Here is a 22,703-nt window from a genome sequence, read left to right as displayed (position 1 = left end):
GTAGGTGATCAAATACTTATGTCATGCAATAAAATGCAAATTAATTACTTAAAAATCATACAATGTGATTTTCTGGATTTTCTGAGATTCCGTCTCTCAAAGTTGAAGTGTACCTATGATAAAAATTACAGACCTCTACATGCTTTGTAATTAGGAAAACCTGCAAAATCGGCAGTGTATCAAATACTTGTTCACCCCACTGTATATGATATGATCATTATTTGATCTGGCTAGCCAGCTAACTTAACAAGCTAAAAACGAACCAAAACATTGTTTAGAAAGTTGCTTTTAGTTACCTGGTTTGCTAGATTGACATATACATATACTTTTTAAACGGATGGGTTTATTGGTGTTAAAATACTCCAGTTATGCTATTTTGGACCACCAGGTTGCTGTGTGTTTATACGTTTTCATAACAACAACGACAAGTTTGATGTTGGACGGCAATAGAATGTTCATGATGTCACTGCGACAACTGTATATAGACATGTTGATAGACGTAATATAAATCAGCCCTTAGTCTTGAAATCTTTGGTTGTTTAGTACACTACCGTACTCACTCTGTTTAGCCTCACATGTGAATCCTTAAAGAGATGGATGGGGCTAAGGCTTAAGAGGGTGCTGAATGGGTGTAGACAAAGAGCTCTCCAGTAGGTATACCAAAACATTCAAGGGCCATTTTCTCAAAAGTTGGGTTGCAAGTTTATCAACTTTCAAAGCAGAATTACTTTCCCATTGTTCCTCAACTAGTGTATGATATACAATTTTCTAGCTCTGAGTCTCTACTTTTATCCAATGTAAAAAACACAATTTCAAATTTTGTTACATGACACCGAATCGAGCCGGTAAGTCACACGTGTTTCCATCATGAATATTCACTGTGCTGTGCGGGGATTGAGAGCCTTGGCTCCTGCCAGTGAGCGCTGGTGAGAGTGTCAGAGACGCTGGGCTGTGGGCTGCCATCTTCCCTCCACTTGAGAAATGAGTAAGATGGTGAGCCTCTCCACTTGCGTCCCTCAGCCCTGCTCAGGGCAGTCTGGCTCTCATCTTCCCTCCTCCCCTCCTCCCCTCTTTCTGTTTTCTTATTTATCCTCCCTTCGTCTAGTTTCCTCTTCATACTTCTTTACTCATCTCTCTGTCTGTACTTCCATCCTTCATTCCTCTCTTTTCCTCTCCCCTCTCCCCTCTCTTCACCTATCCTCTCCTCCGCCCATCTCCTCCTAAGTGTGTCTATGGTCCGCTACCCTACATCCCTCCGTGCCCACCCCAGCACCCAGCCCCTGGGGGTGTTAGAGTAATGAGGCCCTCTAATAGCCCAGGCACAGACCCAGGCCTGGTGGGAAGCTGATCCCACATCACACAGCCTGGCAGCATGGGCCATGTGCCCAGACTGGTGCAGCGTCACAGGGAGTCTGCTCCTAACACTGGTACAGATAGACACACACTTTTTTAGCAGAGACCTACCAGGAGTGGTGGGACTGACACTGAGACAGCACCAGTGCTGGTGTTGGAAGAGGCAGTGAGCTAAAGAGGCACAGATGGTAGGAGCGTGTGTGTGTGTGTGTGTGTGTGTGTGTGTGTGCGTGCGTGCGTGCACAGTGTTCGATAGAAGGTCAATGGAGACCGATTCACTTACTATGCATTGCCAATCACTCTTCTTAATTGCATCCACCTAATAATACACATCACTTAAAGAACACTGCAAACTCCACAGGGAATATTGAGTCACAAATGAGTCATTATCCTCCCCATCTTCCATCTCTTACTAGCCTGTTGCTGTCCTGTCGCTGCCGACACATCATCATCCAGTCATTCAATCCCATCATCATCATCATCTGTTTGTCATAGGCATGTCATTTCCTGTCATTTTTTCTCTCCAGTGGGGGGGGGGTCTATTTATGGACAGTGTCTGAAAAAAAAGTGGGATCTGAAAATGGAAGCAGCAGCAGCAGTTAATGGCAGACACCAATAACTTGGGTTTTTACAGCATTGTCAAACAATGATTTCCTCTTGTAATACTCCCTTCAGTCTGGCAGATGCTGTACGTATGTTGCAGCAGGGGAAATATACAACAAAAGATGTCTCGCTGCAAAATAGGGAAGCGTCAAGTTCTGGGCTGAACTTTCTAATTTGGCTTTCCCAAGGCCGTTTCTGACTTTATGATGATATTTACATTTACATTTACGTCATTTAGCAGACGCTCTTATCCAGAGCGACTTACAGTTAGTGAATACATATTTTTTTTATACTGGCCCCCCGTGGGAATCGAACCCACAACCCTGGCGTTGCAAACGCCATGCTCTATCAACTGAGCTACATCCCTGCCGGCCATTCCCTCCCCTACCCTGGACGACGCTGGGCCAATTGTGCGCCGCCCATGAGTCTCCCGGTCGCGGCCGGCTGCGACAGAGCCTGGATTCGAACCAGGATCTCTAGTGGCACAGTTAGCACTGCGATGCAGTGCCTTAGACCACTGCGCCACTCAGGAGTATAGCTGAATCAATAATCAATCTTTATGTTTACTACCAGAAATAGTAATGTCCTGATGCAAGACTTGAAATGCAGGAGGAAAACATGCAGCCTCAAGCTGTTTTCAGGGTGCAGCCAAGGTTCTCGCTGGCAAGGGTTGTATTTTGTCAGATGTCAATGTATCTATTTAGGTGGTAAATTTGTAAGTCGTAGCCTCGAGTGCACTCTGGAGACGTTATAAATGACCAGAGAACGTGGTATTGCCTCAAGAATCAATTCCCCTCCTCTGTCATCATTGGTCAAAATACAAACGCAACATGTAAAGTGTTGGTCCCATGTTTCATGAGCTGAAATAAAATATCCTAGAGATTTGCCATATGCACAAAATCTAATTTCTCTCAAATTGTTTGCACAAATTTGTTTACATGCTTGTTAGTGAGCATTTCTCCTTTGTCAATATAATTCATCCACCTGACAGGTGTGACATATCAAGAAGCTGATTAAACAGCATGATCGTTACATAGGTCCTGACCAGGGTCTTGACCTGACTGCAGTTTGGCATCGTAACCGACTTTAGTGGGCAAATGCTCACCTTCAATGGCCACTGGCACTCTGGCGAAGCATGCTCTTCACGGATGAATTCCGGTTTCAATTGAACTGGGCAGATGGCAGACAGTGTGTATGGCGTCGTGTGAGTGAGCGGCTTGCTGATGTCAATGTTGTAAACAGAGTGCCCCATGGTGGCAGTGGGGTTATGGTATGGGCAGGCATAAGCTACGGACAACGAGCACAATTGCATTTTATCGATGGCTATTTGAATGCACAGAGATACTGTGATGAGATCCTGAGGCCCATTGTCGTGCCATTCATCCGCCGCCATCATCTCATGTTTAATTATGATAATGCACAGCCCCATGTCAGGATCTGTACACAATTCCTGGAAGCTGAAAATGTCCCAGTTCTTCCATGGCCTGTATACTCACTAGACATGTCACCCATCGAGCATGTTTGAGATGCTCTGGATCATCATGTACGACAGCGTGTTCCAGTTCCTGACAATATCCAGCAACTTCGCACAGCCATTGAAGAGGAGTGGGACAACATTCCACAGGCCACAATGGCAAATGGTGGTCACACCAGATACTGACTGGTTTTCTGATCCACGCCCTTATTTATTTTTTTTAAGGTATCTGTGACCAACAGATGCATATCTGTATTCCCAGTCATGTGAAATCCATAGATTAGGGCCTAATGAATTTATTTCAATTGATATTTCCTTATAAGAACTGTATGTTTGAAATTGTTGCATGTTGCATTTCTATTTTTGTTCAGTGTAAATTACTCAGCTTCTTCAGACAGAGACAGGGAATGAGAAACCGCTGTGAGAAAATGAATGTGGTGAATATGTTGTTGACGCCAGAGAGCATCATAGCGTGTCTATTCTAGAGACGAGACAATGCTCCTCGTCTTTCAAAATGAAAGAAAAATATTTTTTAAATGGCTTGCCTTGAAGTCAGCAACGTGAGAGCTCTCTCTCTACCCCTCTCTCTCACTCCCCTTTCTCTGTCCGCTCTCTCTCCCTCTGCATTGTCTGGTCCTGTGTTGTGAGTGTATTGTGTTAGATAGGCCCCGGTTGGCACACTGTGGAGGGCCTGGGTGCAGCTTCCGCCTGATAATGAGAAGGTATCCTCTTACACTCTGCTTGTCAGCCAGCCCAGCCCAGGTCTGTCCGCCGGCTGGCTCCTTTATCACTCAATCAATTTACATTTTACTCAGCGGCTCACACACACTCACTGGGCCTCGCCGGGCCAGCATCATTATTCACATCAGCAAGACTCAGCTGTGTGGAGATGGATAGGATTTAGATAGATTGGACTCTTCAACAAGTCACCTGGATCTATCATAATGTGTTCTTAGTATCTACAAAAACATCACCAAACTACCTCAAGTCTGTCTGACATTTTGGTGGGAGAAGCCATCATATCCCATTCAGTCAATATTTCATGATATAATATTACCTGAATATTCTCTCTCTCTCTCTCTCTCTCTCTCTCTCTCTCTCTCTCTCTCTCTCTCTCTCTCTCTCTCTCTCTCTCTCTCTCTCTCTCAGGACTCCCATCATTGCCGGAGGGCTGTTTGTGATTGACAAGTCATGGTTCAACCACCTGGGGAAGTATGACACAGCCATGGACATCTGGGGCGGGGAGAACTTTGGTGAGTGAGTCAGCTGACTGGGCTGGAGCTGGGCTGGGCTGTAGCTGGGGGGATTAGGCTGCCTGAGAGCACCTGAATGGCAGCAGCGTGGCAGTCTGTCAGCACTTATAGCCTGCCTCTATAGCTGACACCAGTCCTTCTGTCTGCTCAAGGGCGCTGCCGCCATGAGGCCTTTCCTTACTAAAGCGGGACAGTTGATGTATTGTGTTGGATGTTTTGGAGGGATACTCTTTGGGTTTGTAATGGTTATTTTACCACAGTCCCAAACCCCCCAAATCCTCATCTTGCAGGTCATGAAGTGATAATTTTTCAAATCAATCAAACGCTCTCCATATGTTGGACTTGTAACACTTATTGTATAGTTGACTATAAAATGTCAAGGGTCAAGAAGACACAAAAATTAAGCAGAATTTCTATGACCAATCATTTTTCAGCATAACACCACATCACCGTCAAACAAGCTAGAGCGAGTGTAAACATTTCAGCTATTCCAGTCATAGCCAGACCCCTGGAGCAATAGGTAGCGTTAGTACTTCTCTTCCCTGCTTCATGTTTGCTCCTGTCAGGTACATCTGCAGGCGAGTTGTGCACAGCAGCCAGAGCTAACCGTGGTAGTGGTGGGGATGATTCATAGTGTGTTCCAGATTCTAAAAAGGCCAGGAGGCTGACTAGTTCTCTCCCATGTATCTCTGGCAGAAGGATTCTGGAGTTCACATAGTAGACTGACAGGTTCCCCTGTCTGTACTGCTGCTGCTGTTTCAGATCAATAGAGAACAAAGCAGAGACAGGGGTACAGTAAGACTTGAATAGGATGCTCTCTCTCTCTCTTTCTCTTTATCTCTCTCCCCAGTCTCTTTTATTTTCTCTCTCTTCATCTCTCTTCCACATATCTCTTTTATTTCTCTCTTTTGTGCTTTCTCTCCAAGATGGAAAGTATTCCCTGCACTGCTCCCTTTAACACTTTGAAATGCAGAAAAAGCTCAGAGGCTTGTTGGGAAAGTGTTGAACATGTTACTCGGAAAAAGAAAAACACAGCATATAAAATTATGTTGAGGCTACGAAACTTCAACTCTGTTGGGTTTGAAAAACTGGTGTGTAGCAACAGGCCGGATGTCTATAGGCTACTATATTATCCTGGGCTAAATTAGACCAGGCAATGGAAGGACTTCATTTACTTTCACATGGTTTCTTTAAGTGAGCAGAGGACATGGCAGATTTAAACATGAGATATGAGGCAGCAAGCATGTTATCAAATATTCAAGGCGTCAGAGCTGCCCCATATACAGATGCTGATGATGATAAGGATGATGGGTAATGTGTATGGATTGTATTGGAACGTGAAATAATATAACGTCTTAACAGGAGTCTAGTCTTAACTTGGTTTCACTTGTAGATGACCAAGACATATGCGAAACTGTGTGTTAGAATTTCACCTCCTGTCCCCTGTAACCGTTCTCCATCTTACAGTATATGAGAGCTCTGTCCTTAGGACTCTGTTGTCCCACTGCACCTCCTCTCACCCACCACTCATACAGTCTACAAGCACTGAACATACAAAACAGTTCTGCTCTCTGTGGGTCAGGATAGCCCCTGAGCTATTCCATGGGACAATGATAACTAATGGTAGCTGTGTTTTGTGTGTTGTGTTGTGTTGTGTGGCGTGTGTGTGATCCCCTGTAGAGATCTCGTTCCGGGTGTGGATGTGTGGAGGGAGCCTGGAGATTATCCCCTGCAGCAGGGTCGGCCACGTCTTCCGCAAGAAACACCCTTACATCTTCCCTGAGGGCAACGCCAACACCTACATCAAGTAAGACCTGACTCCATCTGTATTGTATCCTATCTCACAGCCTGCTCCAAAATACAAAGGCACTCAACACCTACATCAAGTAACACCTATATCTTACTGTATCTATCTGCCTGCTCCAAAATAACAAAGCAACCCACGGCAACCAAAATAGGTACTGCAATGTACCACTCGATATGTACTGTATGAGTTATTGAGCTGTAGGCCGGTATTCGTGCAATGCAACCCAATAGTGGGATAAGATTAGCAGCGAACGTAGCAAATACAAATTGAAGACATTGCTGTAGTTTTCTCTAAAGCTTTGCCAAACATTGTGTTTTGAATGTATTATGCTAAGCTCTATTCTCTTCTGTACATCAGAGTAGTTTGGCTCTCTTTCCATATTGGGGATTAGAATCATGTTGTTGCTGTGTTTGGCAGGGCTTTAGTTAGCTGATCGTGCGTGTGCACCCAATTTCTATGATTCTATCTGAAAAGTTTTGTCTATATACAATTTTTTATCAAATGTTCAACTTTGGCATGAATCAGAAATGCTGCCCTTGGTTAACAATGCAATTATCGACAGAATCGGTTTTCTTAATTTGTATTTCTCATTTGCATTTAGCCTTCAGGAAAGTCACGGCATGGACTGAATATGTAAAGTGAACAACACACTATTTGATTTGATTACAGAGACGTTTTCAGAAAATGTGTTGTGCAAAAATCACCCCTTGACTTGGCTGCCTCTCCTTTGACTGACTGGCAGTTTGTGTTCACTGTTCATTCACTGATGAGCTTTCCCTCTTTACTTACAACACAAAACACATTAGGCCCTCCAATGAATAATTAATAAATCCTGTCAACAAAATGTGTATGTGTAGCATAGTTCAGCCAAGTTAATGAATAATTACTCCAAGTATGATGTTTGATTTAATGTCCTGAAAAGAAAGCCAGGCTTCTAATGGCAGCTGGTGACTCAGCATGCTCTCTGATAATTATATGTAATTTATTCACCTGCACTCTGGTGCTCTGCTCTCAGCACAATATCACTGTAATTTGTGTTACAAGCTGCTACACCCTTTTCTGTCCCAGAATCTTCTGCTGCTGCTCAGAAGCCAGGCTGTGTCTCAGTAGTGTTGAGTATGCATCCTTCTGAGACTGTGTAAGGTGGAAAGGAGAGATGTGATGTGTGACAGTAGGCTGAAACTTTGTGTTCCTGCCTGTGAGGGCCAAGGGGATAGGATAGGGGTGTAGACTAGCTTAATTAACTGAACAGGACAGTGTGGAACGCTAGAGATGCACTGGAATGCACGTGTAAAGGTGTCTTCACCCCAAATTCAACGTTTGCCAGAGGCTTTCAAATGTGAAAAGAGGTGTATGAAAGTGGAGTAAATTATCCCTTTAACGTCTAAAGCAAGATACATACATATCTATTGGGAGGAGGGCCACAGTATGCAGCAGCAGTGTCAGAGGAATCACATTACTAGAATGTTTAAAAGTGTGAGCTAGACATGCACAGAATATGATACTGTACATTTGGCTCTCAGAACATTATTTATTTTGCTGCTTTCCTCCAGCAAACGAGATGATTCATTTTCTTGGAATGTGTTTGAGGCCAGTATGCGAGGGCAGGCTTGGCTTATGGTTATTTTGGTCACATACGTACTAGGTGTTTTCACACTATCAGTCTGGCCCACCCTGGGATGAAGTGGTTTAATATAAAACGCCTACTGACTCCTACTGTGTGCTGGACTGGCTGTGTTGCAGGAACACCAGACGGACGGCGGAGGTGTGGATGGACGACTTCAGGCTCTTCTACTACTCTGCTCGCCCTGCAGCGCGGGGCAAGTCCTACGGAGAGTGAGTGAAACACCACCATACATTTCTACACACCATACATTTCTACTGCTATATAGTGCCGTGAAAAAGTATTTGCCCCCTTTCTAATTTTCTCTACTTTTGCATATTTTTTATACTGAATGTTATCAGATCTTCAACCAAAACATAATATTAGGTAAAGGGAACCTGAGTGAACAAATAACACAACAATTACATACTTATTTAATTTATTTCATAAACAAAGTTATGCAACACCCAATACCCCTGTGTGAAAAAGTAATTGATCCCTTGCCCTCAATAACTGGTTGTGCCACCTTTAGCTGCAATGACTGCAACCAAACGCTTCCTGTAGGTGTTGATCAGTCTCTCACATCGCTGTGGAGGAATTTTGGCCCACTCTTGCATGCAGAACTTCTGTAACTCAGCGACATTTGTTGGTTTTCAAGCATGAACTGCTCGTTTCAAGTCCTGCCACAACATCTCAATTGGTGGGATTTGGTCTGGACTTTGACTAGGCCATTCCAAAACTTCAAATTTGTTGCTTTTTAGCCATTTTCATGTAGACTTGGTTGTGTGTTTTGGATCACTGTCTTGCTGCATGACCCAGCTACACTTCAGCTTCAGCTCACAGACGGATGGCCTGATATTCTCCTGTAGAATTATCTGATACAGAGCAGAATTCCTGGTTCCTTCTATTAAGGCAAGTCATCCAGGTCCTGAGGCAGCAAAGCATCCCCAAACCATCACACTACCACCACCATGCTTGACCGTTGGTATGAGGTTCTTACTGTGGAATGCAGTGTTTTGCCAGGAATAATGGGACCCATGTCGTCCAAAAAGTTGACTCAAGTTTGCCAAAAAGCACCTGAAAGCACCTGGATGGACAGAATGTTCTATGGACAGATGATTCAAAAGTATAACTTTTTGGATGACATGGCCTAGTCAATGTCCAGACCTAATCCCAATTGAGATGGTGTGGCAGGACTTGAAACGAGCAGTTCATGCTTGAAGACCAACAAATGTCGTTGAGTTACAGCAGTTCTGCATGCAAGAGTGGGCCAAAATTCCTCCACAGCGATGTGAGAGACTGATCAACAACTACAGGAAGCATTTGGTTGCAGTCATTGCAGCTAAAGGTGGCACAACCAGTTATTGAGGGCAAGGGGGCAATTACTTTTTCACACAGGAGTATTGGGTGTTGCATAACTTTGTTAATTAAATAAATAAAATAAGTATACCTTTTTTTTGTAATTTGTAAACTCAGGTTTCCTTTATCTAATATTAGGTTTTGGTTGAAGATCTGATAACATTCAGTATCAAAAATAGAGAAAATCAGAAAAGGGGCGAATACTTTTTCACGGCACTGTAAGTTCTATACTACAGAGGACTGATATAGAGAAAGATTAGAGAATACATACCCAAATTGCACTTAGTATAGCATGATTAACCTGGGTAGACGGTTCAGTTCAAACCATATCATTTAGGTTATTTAAAAGTGTTTTTGGTCTCCCTGCATTACGTAATGCACCAATGGATTCCACATGGTTCACCATAAGGTATGTGTGTGCCTGCCTGTGTGTGAATGTGTAGCACTGTCTTTTCTGTGATAAGAGCAGGACAGCATAATAAAAAAGGTTCCTCTCTCTAACGTTCATTTCCCTCTCTTTCTCTCTCTCTTATCAGCATTCATAGCAGGGAAGAGCTCCGCAAGAGTCTCAAGTGCAAATCCTTCAAGTGGTATCTAGACAACGTCTACCCAGAGCTCAAGTGAGTGCGTGTGGCCGGCCACTCACACACATCCCATTATGCTTAATTCAGAATAGATTAATGATTATTTTTTGTATTCAGACTTCCCCCTGATTGCTCCGAGTCCCAGGCTTGCAGCTCAATCTGACTGATACAACAACAGCCAGGCGTGATTTAGTTTAGGTTAATCCCATGGACTGAAACTAACAATGTGGACTCGGGAGAGAGGAGAGGAGAGGGCATGGTCTGACCTTTAGATTACTTGGATCGACTGTTAATTGCATACTAAGAAAAAACGACTATAAAAAGATAGTTGAAGAACAGGTGAATTGACAGAAGTTGAGAAAAAGCTAATGTACGATAAAGTCTACACCCGTTGTATTCGGTGCATGTGACAAATACAATTTGATTTGAAAAGGTTTATAGGAGGAGGACACGTCTCTGTGAGAGAGAGTATACACAGATAATGGTAAAGCCATACAAGAGAGCAATATATAGAGAGAAGTACAGTCATAGGCTATTACAAAATGCTTGTAGGATATGAGGGATATGAGTAACGTTACCTATGGGGGGGGGTGGGGGGCGGCTGTGTGTGTGTGATGGATTCACTGCTGCTGGTTCCAGGTTCCCATTTGCTGACTAAGTGAATGAACTGGGCTGTAAAGCCTCCACAGATCCACACTGGCAGCAGACTCCATTACCTACCGCTCTCACTCACTCACTCTCTCACACAAACACACACACACGCGCGCGCGCACACACACACACATCCCCCCACCCAGAGCATTGGGTTCTTCCTACCTCTGATGAATGGCCATGTGAAGAGCTATTTCTTCTTGTACATTTGTATATTGATTGTAATTCAGTTCAGACGTTGTTTGAGGAAGCATTAATGCCAGACCACGGAACATGACACTCTAAATAGCTTCAATGTTAATCTCTATAATAAATAGTTATGCATCTGCATGTATAAACGCCACAATGAATCTATCCCAGGCATGAGTATCAAAACATTACATTCAGAGATGATACATCTTCCTTGTATTCAGACGTCTATGCATTGGTGAATAAACAATAAAGCAAGAAAATACATTTAAAAAGTGTACGTTGTGTACTTTCAGAGTGCCAGATGATTTGGACTCTAAGTCAGGGGTGATTCGTCAAAGACAGAATTGTCTGGAGTCCCGTAGGGTGGAAGGACAGGACCTACCTTCTCTCACACTGGCACCCTGCATTGGAACCAAAGCTGTGCCAGCACTCAACCAGGTACGGTCTACACAACATTCAGACAGCCTACACTCAATAGACAGACTCAGTCTCCAACAGGGAGAGCTATGGCCCGCTCAAGAATATACACTCATAAACAGAGCGCTACGGGCCAATGCAGCTTTGGCACACACTGACAGAGAGCTACTGTATAGCCCAGACCAGATTCAATACCCACAAAGTATAGAAAGAGCTATGGTCTAGTCGAGAGTCATTATTACTGTTCTACTACTGCCTGCTGGTTAAGGGGCTGTTCTGCACACCAATCTGAAAGCTTCAGCACTCACTGACGGAGTGGTACTATGTGTCCCAGCCTGCTGTCTCCACGCCCTGTCAGAAAGTATCTGTCCTCGTTAGCCTCTCCAGCACACACACTGTGTTAGAACCAACATGATCTAAGCCTCTCTCCCCGTCCATCCGTACTGCTCCTCTCATGTTTTCTTTCCGTCTCTATACAATTCGGGCAGACAAGCATCATCTTGCACTTGTGGAATTCAGCCTGAGCTGATACCACTCTGACAGTCTCACACCTCTCTCTCTCTCTCTCTCTCTCTCTCTCTCTCTCTCTCTCTCTCTCTCTCTCTCTCTCTCTCTCTCTCTCTCTCTCTCTCTCTCTCGTGTCAGTGCCACCAGTAGGTAGACCTGCTCAGCGCCTCTCAGCCGCCATAGACAATTCCCAAATACTTGTTCTGCTCATTTTCACTGCCGTGACAGGCTATCACAGCACTTCCCTGTACACTTACCTCTCTCAAACACACACTGAAAAATCAAGCATTGTCTAAGTTGAAGTGTTACCTGTTGATGGGTCATATAGTTCATGTAAATCAGATGATATCCCAAAGCTAGATGTCTTATGCAAAAGGAAGGAAGGCCCTTAGGCTGCGTTAACACAGGCAGCCCAACTCTGATCTTTTTTCCACTAATTGGTCTTTTGACCAAACACATCAGATCTTTTCACATCAGATCTTTTTCAAATCTGATTGTTCAACAGACCAATTAGTGAATAAAAGATCAGAATTCGGCTGCATGTGTAAACACAGCCTTTGATGGTCAGACTTGTTTTGGTCAGGAGGAGAGTGTTTTCTCTCTCCCAATTCATTTCCCTAGGAAGCTCATTATGCTTTAATTAGATTTAATTCAGTGCTGAGACATGCTAAAAGAAGGTACTGTTAATGATTGTGTCAGCAGTAATTAAGTCTTAGCCTATTATGCTTGTCCAGGACTGTAGTAGCCCAATAGTTATATTTTATTACTACAGTGTATAAGAATAGAAGACATCTCTAGATCTAGGTAGGACACTCCCAGCTAACAACAAACTTCCCCACAACTTTAGAGAACGTCCCCGTAAGAGTCTTATTAGGTTATTAACCAACGTTTTCATAAGAATGTTGCCGTGATTTGCAAGGAATGTTCTCAGGTGGAAGCAATAGGATGAATGCACTTTGAAGCCAATGTGCTAAAAGTACACTCAAATGTTTTTATAAATCATAGTGATTCAGGAGTATAAGGTAAAACAGGTTCATATGCTCCACCATTAGACAAACATACAGAAAGCCCTTAAATTGCTGAAATAAGTAAATAAAATCAATGATGAGAGAATAGTCAGATTAACTGATACGTGACACGGACATGGGGGCGTAGCAGGAAGATCGGAGTACCGTGAACCAAGACATTGTGAGTTCTAAAACATTAATATTGTATATATATATATATATATATATATATATTATGAAAACATGGCAACCATGTTCTGTGTATGTTTGGTGAGATGTTGACGTAATATTCTCCTAACCCTCAGAAAACTGGACACATGAATGTTCTTGCAACGTCCCATAAAATGCGTCTTGAACATTAGTGTTTAGTGAACATTGTAAATAAGTACGTTGAAAATAAGTTAGGTTTGACATTAAGGGAATGTTCTCCTAACTTTAACACGAAAACATGCTAAAAAGGTTCTCAGAAGGTTTTTGCTAATGTAGATAGAATGTTCCACTAACTAACAGAAAAGTGGACACTCAAACATTAGGGGAACATTATTGGTAACATTACAAAAACATGTATTTCCCTAGAATTGTTAGCTAGGCTTCACTCAAAGTAGATTTAGAATGGCCACAGCTGTTCCTTATGATCCAGGCTGGTGGTTCTCAGGTGTTCTGATTAACTCAGAGAAGTGGAAGGAGATTCAGACAAAAACACAGCTGCCAATATGAAGGACTAGAATTATGTTTTCACTCAGCCTCTATCCAACCAGTCTGTCTGTGCTCTATTATATAGCTTCTAAAAGCAACTGTTTGTCTGTCTCCAAAAGTAGCACACAGCTTCCCCTAGACTTCGAGCCACGCTAGATTAATATTAAATTAACATTGGCGTGCCACAACGGACATCGTAAAAAGCTGTGCCATTACAGCAGGGTAATTAGATTTAATACAGAGCACATTTCCACAGTGCAGTTTATCATATTAAGCAGTGATATGTGCATGCCCTCTGCCTTCTGACCTGTTAATCTGCTAGCAGGCCTCGTCTCCACCCACCTGCCGTTTAACACACACAGCCCAGCTGGGCCTGGTTATTACAGCCCTCTGCTCTGTTCTGCCCAGAGACAGGCCTACTGTACTGGACTGTACTAGCCTCCTGGTGTCACCTCCACAGCGAAACACAGCACCTCCACACAGGCCTCTGGCAAGGCTGCTGTTACTGATAGACATAGGCACGAGCGCGCACACACACTTGTGCGCACATTGCCACATTTAATGGATGTTCACACGCACCCACACACACTGGGCCCTATCCTCTGTGATGTGCTTCCAGGTGATATGATTCTTATTGGAGCAGTGCTGTAATCTAATGATGTGACTGTGGCAGGGAAAGAGGATGACTGATGAGCCATGCGGACCAGCTCTTACGATAAACATGTCATATATAATATGGGCTGTATTTTCAAGGCAGAACAGTGTATTTCATAAGAAATGGGGTGTAAAATAGCATATCAACATTTCATGCTGATGTAGGCCTATGTACAAAAAGAGCCTTAAAAATCATGAAATGCTAGCTGTGATATTGTACACTTGTTAGTGTAGGCTACTGCAGAGCTTGGTAGCCCTTCACACTTGTACCTGAATACGGGTTGAAAATGGCAGATTTGGGCACTATGTTCTTAAATTGGAACATAGTGGCTGTACAGTAACATACTATACATGTCAGAGCTCTGTCTCTGCGCTTCACAGCGCTGTATGGGTTTTGTCTGACAGCCGTTCTGAACTTGAGCACCGTGTGCGACAAGAAGTTGCCCCAATTCCTCCCAGTAATTGGGCAACTTTTGCAAATGTTTTGTTGTCTGAGTGAGGGAAATGCTGAAAATTGATGATGACTGGATGTATTTTGAAGGATGAGACGTTGAGGATGATAATAAATCCAGTCCAAATGTGCACTTCACATCTCCAAATCATAAAACTCATGTCATATACAGTGTCAACGTTTATGATCACTATGTTTGATGTACACTTACAAGATGACATGTCGTCACACCCTGGGTTGTTCTGAACAGAAAAAGCCTATGTTTGTTTATTGTGAAGAAAATTTGCCACGGCACACGCACCTGAATCCACTCATGACTCCTTTCTATGCGCAGCAAAATTACAATCAGTTTTTCTGAATTGCCTTGTGAAAGCTTAAGACTGGAAGATCGTATTTTATAACTTAGCTAGTCATCTTGGCAATAGAACAAGCCTTCAAATCATGCCCACCTGACCCAGATTGCGACTTATAATGGACCGTTTTTGGATTCCGTAAACAACAGTAATTGTGTGATGGCAAGGATGCAGGGTTGTGTTCCAAACGAAAGTGTGTTTGATCTAGTTCCTCAACGGCACAGCTAGGAGAGCTCAAAAAAGTACCTTATAGTTGAAGACTCTTCTTTGAGTCATTAAAGTGCATTGAAATTGCTTAGGAACTGTGCACACTTTGGAGAGGTGTGTGGACACCAGTTAGTCCTCTCACTCAAACCCTTGTAAATGTTTTGTCTTATGTTGCACCTACCCCACATTTTCCATGAATAGTCTAATCATGTTACTGAATTTATCAAGAATATTTTCTGATTTTGTTATCAACAAATGCGGCAAAAAGTACAGTAAATGTAACATTTAAATAAAATCAACAGTGTAATGTTTGGATTCAGTCTTGTGACAGGTGAACTGTTGTGTCCTCACCTTTGGTCTAATAATTTTTCCATTATCTCCAAACTGTTCCCTTTCAATTGCTTGCTACCATGGTTACCATATGCTTTTCATATTTATTCTGAAAAAACATTTCAATTTAGCCCTATCCATATAGGCCAATGGTTAAGGTTTGTGGCTGGGAGAATGGATGGGACTTGGTTTTGGTGTGACCTTTTTTATTTCTGCCTGTCCTTGGGGAATGAAAACCCTTGGAAACGTGTTCCACGCAATGGTTGCTAAATCCCAAATGAGAGAAAAATGTGTACCCCAGGTTACTTCTTGCTTAATGCAGAATTCTACAGTAGTAATTGTAATGTGCATATATTTATGGTAATTGAGAATGTGTAACCTGAATATGTTTATTGAGGTTAATGTCTTTATTTCTTACCATTCATTATGAACCTTCACTCTGGACCAACTCAATCCTCTGGGCTCCTTCATCTCTGACACCACCACCACTAAGAAATCCACTTCAGAAAATGGCATGTCTTTTCAAACATATCTCTAGTGATCAGAGATTGGTACAATATCAATGGGACCTGGTCAGCACTATGGACGAAAGCAAATTGGTCATGTTGCTCATCAATTATGACTATATCCGCATTGTTCTTCGTAGCATGTCCATCTAGTGATCACCCTGGGACCCCTCTTGTGTTGTCACACACACATACACTTCCTGCTGTGTGACCTTGCTAAACATCTAGTATAGGAATCACCAGTTGGGAAGGTTGTCATTACTGCTGCTGCTCTGTGGTCACTTACTACATGTCTTCCTAATTGCCTCCAATTACATAGCCAGAATCCTCTTCATGTCTTGGCATTGGCCCTCAGGTGTCGCTTGCTATCAACTCAAGTTTCTTTAATGCCAAACGAAACCATTGACAGGATCTACCATTTCTACATGTAATGTATATGAGTCACTTGAGTGAAATCAGTAGCTCTCAATTTGCTCTTGCTGTTGTAAAATCAGTCAAAGCAAGCATACATAAGTGGTATATGGTATAGCTTGGCGAGGAACGGTCATATTTAGACATCTTACACAGACTAACCATGTACAACATCTTTTCAAAACACATGGTTACATGTAATGGAACCAAGGAAGTGCACAAAAGTTAAATACAAGAACGTGACAACTGTTACAAGAATAAAGCTTTCCACCAGACAAGGACACAGATGCTTTATTGTTTCTCGTTGAGCTCAGGGGAAGGAGACCTAGCTACAACTATAAAATCAAATAAAACTACAATTTGTTTTGGACAGCATCTGGCCTGTCTTGGACATATGGGGACAGGGATGTCGCCTGGCAGCTGGTAACAACAGCATTTAAAAATAGGCTTTCTGTCTGACATTCTACCATACCACACTAGGATTCATGACTTAATATGTGTGAATGATTTGATCCTTGGATCAATATCAAATCCTCTGCAAGCTAGCTAGAGCATGGAAAGTGGCTGGATGTGCGTGCACCACCATACACAGACAGGCTTAGCAGCATTACTTCTACATCGTTTACGAGTTTCAGCGGTCAATGAAATTAGAATGTCTAGGTCTGGGACATGGGACATAAAGTATTTACTGTTTTTCATCTGGGTTTTGGCTATTGTTGAGACTCGACTGTGTGTGAACTGTTGGCGCGCACATGTGCGTGTGTGTGCGTGCATGTGTGTGTCAATCTCCAGCATGCCATCTCAGTAATACTCCCCAGTCTGGTTCCACAGAGACAGACTCTTATTATTTCATGATGTATGGAATGTTCCTGTAGAGTGAACCCACTCCCAAAGACAGATGCACTGGAGGCGTGGGTAGTGGTGTGTGCTGGACTGGAGATCCACACTCTGCCTGGGTAGAGGGACTGGGTTGCCTCATGATTGGATGTAGCCTACACTCGTACATACCCAGTCTGTCATCTGAGAGTGTTTTCATAGTGAAAAAAAAACATATCATTTTGTATTATCAGGATCTCATGATTGTGTGTAAATGTGTCTACACGCATATACACTGAGTGTACAAAACATTAGGAGCACCTTCCTAATATTGAGTTGCATCCCCTTTTGCCCTCAGAATAGCCTCAATTCGTCGGGGGAAGGACTCTACAAGGTGCCGAAAGTGTTCCACAAGGATGCTGGCCCATGTTGACTCCAATGCTTCCCACACTCAAGTTGGCTGGATGTCCTTTGGGTGGTGGACCCATTCTTGATACACACAGGAAACTGTTGAACGTGAAAAACCCAGAAGCGTTGCAGTTGTTGACACAAACCGGTGCGCCTGGCACCTACTACCATACCCCGTTCAAAGGCACTTAAATATTTTGTCTTGCCCATTCACCCTCTGAATGGTACACATACACAATCCATGTCTCAATTGTCTCAAGGCTTAAAAATCATTATTTAACCTGTCTCCTCACCTTCATCTACACTAAGTCCAAAAGACTTCTCAACAGCTTCTACCCCCAAGTCATAAGACTCCTGAACAGCTAATCATGGCTACCCGGACTATTTGCACTGCCCCCCCACCCCATCCTTTTTACGCTGCTGCTACTCTGTTAATTATTTATGCATAGTCACTTTAACTCTACCCACATGTACATATTACCTCAACTACCTCAACTAGCCGGTGCCCCCGCACATTGACTCTGCAACGGTACCCCCCTGTATATATAGCCTCCCTACTGTCACTTTATTTTACTTCTGCTCTTTTTTTTCTCAACATTTTTTTTGTTGTTGTTTTATTTTTAAAAATAAATGCACTGTTGGTTAAGGGCTGTAAGTAAGCATTTCACTGTAATGTCTGCACCTGTTGTATTCGGCGCATGTGACCAATAAAATTTGATTTGATTTGATTTGATTAGGGATGGGCAACTTTAATGGGGATGGGGGCCACAAAAAACAGAAGGCATCATGAGGGGCCGCAGTGGCTCGTGGGTCTGCGTACCCACATCCATGGCCACTAGACTAATTTACCAATCTAGCACATTAGCCGCTAGACTAATTTACCAATCTAAAAAAAATTAAGCTGACATGGGCTAATTGAGTGACTGCTGATGCACAACCAAATTTCTAAATTGCACCTTGTGTATTCTAACAGTAAGTTGAGACCGCAACTTTTTTTTTATTGGGCCGCGGGCCTACAAAAGGCGGGCCAGGCCGCATGCCAGTTGCCCATTCCTGATTTACACTGATTGAAGTGAATTTAACAAGTGACATCAATAAGGGTCACTTGGTCAGTCTATGTCATGGAAAGAGCTAGTATTCCTAATGTTTTGTACACTCAGTGTACATTGTGCTTTTTGTGTTGTGAGAGTGTGTTGTTAGGCTGAATGAATAGTGTGTTGTTGTGGTATTTGTTTGTAATAACAGTGCATCTCTCTCCTCAGGAGTGGATCTACACCCACGGGCAGCAGATCCGCCAGCAGCAGCACTGCCTCTCTCTCTCCACCACCTTCCCTGCCTCCCAGGTCATGCTCATGCCCTGCAACATGGGCGATGGGAAACAAGTAAGAGCCCAGAGGGCGCCCGTCCTCTCCTGAACACCCAGCGTGCCACACCATGCCGGCCCGCCACCGACACCGCAGCCCCCTGCCGCAAACGAGCAAAGACACTTTTGACAAGCCATAAATCAACTTTCACTTAGGATTTCACGCAGTGTAGAGGCCCCAGGAGAGTGTACCTTAGAGCTCTGAGTTCTTCCTGTATCACCAGCCAGCTGCTGCACCCTAAGACAGAGGCAAGGTCCTCAGTCTATTTTGTCTGAAAAGGTCATACATGCTTTATGACATTAATGGTAAACAATAAGGAAAACAAAACAAGAAACAAAGGAGTTGGTTTGTGCAGAATGTCTGCAGATACTGTTTATGAGTTGGAGGGTGTTTGAACAGCATGCATGACTGTATAATGTGTTAACATTGTTGTTTGGGTCGAGACTGCAGGGACAGATTAATCATGAATATGTGGCGATAATGATTTAGTGTCTGGGATCGTGAGAGGGAATGAGATGATACATAGCATGCTTAAAACATTATACACAGCTCCGTCAGAGTCAAGTGAGTGTTGCATAGATGGATACGGCAGTGCTACATTCTAGAGATTTTATACTGAACAAAAATATTAACGCATCATGCAACAATTTCAACGATTTTACTGAGTTACAGTTCATATAAGGAAATCAGTCAATTGAAATAAATGTATTAGGCCCTAATCTATGGATTTCACATGACTGGGCAGGGGCGCAGCCATGGGTGGGCCTAGGAGAGACCCACCCACTTGGGAGACAGGCCAATCAGAATGAGTTTTTCCCTACAAAAGGGCTTTATTACAGACAGAAATACTCCTCAGACGATCCCGCAGGTGAATAAGCCGGATCTGGAGCTCCTGGGCTGGCGTGGTTACACGTAGTCTGCGGTTGTGAGGATCTCTAGTGGCACAGCTAGCAGTGGGGGGGGGGGGGGGGGGGGGGGGAGTAGTAGTAGTAGTAGTAGTAGAAGGATTATGCTGTTTAATCAGCCTCTTGATATGCCACACCTGTCAGGTGGACGGATAATCTTGGCAAAGGAGAAATGCTCACTCACAGGGATATAAACAAATTTGTGCACAAAATTGGACCGAAATAAGCTTTTGTGCAATTACTGTGATCTTTTATTTGAGCTCATGAAACATGGGACCAACACTTTACATGTTGCGTTTATATTTTTGTTCAGTATATTAACAATGCTCTGTTAACAGTAGCCCCAGCCCTCACACTATCAGAAGTTGATCAGGTATATACTACTTCCTCCTGCTAAGAAGGCTCCGAGAGCAGCATGTTCCACCCCTGGCACACAGACGGAAACTGTGCAATGAAGATAGATAATTAGAGCCGTGCTCATGTGTTCCCTCAGGCCACTGCAGGCTACAGCAGAGAGAGGCTCTCAGCATCCCATAAATGTGCTTTAACAGCCAGTAACAAGAACAATGACTTTGAGGCACCACAGGCACTGAATACTAATTGATTTAGTTTGAATTATTTTCTTTTTTTAATTAAAAAGTGCAGTCTCCCTTTGCTTCATAAAAAAAAAAATGAAAAAACATGTCATGGCAATTTGAGTCTTTGCTGCTTTGATCAGGGGTACAATGGAACAGCGCTTGTTTCTGTTCACTGAGTCTAAATACTGTGGAACAAAGACAGCTGTATCTCTGTGTCACATATCCAATGTATTGTTTCTGCCACTGAGGAGGGATACATGATCATGATATGCCCCACTAGTCTTGGCAACAGACTTTGCCTGTCAGCTATCTACCCAGTGATGGGATGTGTAAGACAATAACAAATTCCTTGCATGTTTGTTAATATCCTGTAGTTTTGTTTATATGCTAATTAGTTCAACGGTATCAACAATTCTGAGCAAAGAGTAGCCTAATTCCCTGCTCTGAACGATTGTGACTCAGCAGAAATTAAGTAAAGAGGGGCATCTAGTGGTGAATAGTGGGAAGTAGCGATGATAGATAATGGCCATCCCATACTGTAACAGTGCCGTCCACATGACATGAAATAAAGATCGTTAGCTAAATAAGAAGTCGACATTACAGGGTCAGTATTGGACAATAGTTGCCCAAACTCTTTTTTTTTATTGTATATTTTTGAACTGATTGCCTTTAGAAACAATTAATGGACAATAACAGTTTCATTACATGAGAATGCCTGTCTGTGTACAGTATAGTTATTGATCTTTGTATGACCTGTTGTGTTCCAGCGATGGCAGAAGTCAGGCACCCACCTGGAGCACCTGGTCTCCCACTTCTGCCTGGACAGTGAGATGGCCCTGGACGGCATCGAGAGCAGCAAGATGCTTGTGATCAGCCCCTGTGAACTGACAGCCTACACCCAGAGATGGGAGATGCCCTTCTCGTGATCCATCCACAACACAAGCCTTCCTGTAGAGGAGGACTACCCTACAAGCACTCACGACCTATTGCAGTGTTTACTATAGCCGAGAGCTTTTAGAAAGAGATAGAGATGGAGGGAGAGCGTAAAAGGTATTTTCGGTCACTGAGATTAGTCTTTATAAGATGGCAGGGACTTGGACTGACATCAGCACATTCAAGTGTTCAACAAGACGCTCAGCAGCAGTGGTGGGAAAAGTACCCAATTGTCATACTTGGTAAAAGTAAAAATACCTTAATAGAAAATGACCCAAGAAAAAGTGAAAGTCACCCAGTAAAATACTACTTGAGTAAAAGTCTAAAAGTATTTGGTTTTAAATGTACAGTGGCTTGCGAAAGTATTCACCCCCCTTGGCATTTTTTCCTATTTTGTTGCCTTACAACCTGGAATTAAAATGGATTTTGGGGGGGTTGTATCATTTGATTTAAACAACATGCCTACCACTTTGAAGATGCAACATATTTTTTATTGTGAAACAAACAAGAAATAAGACAAAAAAACAGAAAACTTGAGCGTGCATAACTATTCACCCCCCCCAAAGTCAATACTTTGTAGAGCCACCTTTTGCAGCAATTACAGCTGCAAGTCTCTTGGGGTATGTCTCTATAAGCTTGGCACGTCTAGCCACTGGGATTTTTGCCCATTCTTCAAGGCAAAACTGCTCCAGCTCCTTCAAGTTGGATGGGTTCCGCTGGTGTACAGCAATCTTTAAGTCATACCATATATTTTCAATTGGATTGAGGTCTGGGCTTTGACTAGGCCATTCCAAGACATCTAAATGTTTCCCCTTAAACCATTTGAGTGATGCTTTAGCAGTATGCTTAGGGTCACTGTCCTGCTGGAAGATGAACCTCCGTCCCAGTCTCAAATCTCTGGAAGACTGAAATAGGTTTCCCTCAAGAATTTCCCTGTATTTAGCACCATCCATCATTCCTTCAATTCTGACCAGTTTCCCAGTCCCTGTCGATGAAAAACATCCCCACAGCATGATGCTGCCACCACCATGCTTCACTGTGGGGATGGTGTTCTCGGGGTGATGAGAGGTGTTGGGTTTGCGCCAGACATAGCGTTTTCCTTGATGGGCAAAAAGCTCAATTTTAGTCTCATCTGACCAGAGTACCTTCTTACATATGTTTGGGGAGTCTCCCACATGCCTTTTGGCAAACACCAAACGTGTTTGCTTATTTTTTTCTTTAAACAATGGCTTTTTTTCTGGCCACCCTTCAGTAAAGCCCAGCTGTGTGGAGTGTACGGCT

At 43.1% G+C, this 22,703-nt stretch overlaps 1 protein-coding gene across 1 annotated transcript in view; it reads left to right on the top strand.

Moving 5' to 3' along the window:
- Positions 1 to 21,920, top strand: part of galnt14 (UDP-N-acetyl-alpha-D-galactosamine:polypeptide N-acetylgalactosaminyltransferase 14 (GalNAc-T14)) — a 116,926-nt gene extending 95,006 nt beyond the window's left edge. Inside the window, exons 9-15 of the mRNA XM_084151303.1 lie at positions 4,580 to 4,683; positions 6,364 to 6,490; positions 8,234 to 8,326; positions 9,989 to 10,072; positions 11,173 to 11,317; positions 18,905 to 19,024; positions 21,257 to 21,920. Coding sequence (XP_084007429.1) covers positions 4,580 to 4,683; positions 6,364 to 6,490; positions 8,234 to 8,326; positions 9,989 to 10,072; positions 11,173 to 11,317; positions 18,905 to 19,024; positions 21,257 to 21,415 — 832 coding nt within the window. The 3' untranslated portion in view covers positions 21,416 to 21,920. The remainder of the gene's footprint in view (positions 1 to 4,579; positions 4,684 to 6,363; positions 6,491 to 8,233; positions 8,327 to 9,988; positions 10,073 to 11,172; positions 11,318 to 18,904; positions 19,025 to 21,256) is intronic.
- The last annotated feature ends 783 nt before the right edge of the window (positions 21,921 to 22,703 follow it).

The sequence above is a fragment of the Coregonus lavaretus genome (assembly GCF_964263955.1).
Source record: "Coregonus lavaretus genome assembly, chromosome: 33".
Classification (NCBI taxonomy): domain Eukaryota; kingdom Metazoa; phylum Chordata; class Actinopteri; order Salmoniformes; family Salmonidae; genus Coregonus; species Coregonus lavaretus.
This window is presented reverse-complemented; position numbering and strand designations above follow the sequence as displayed.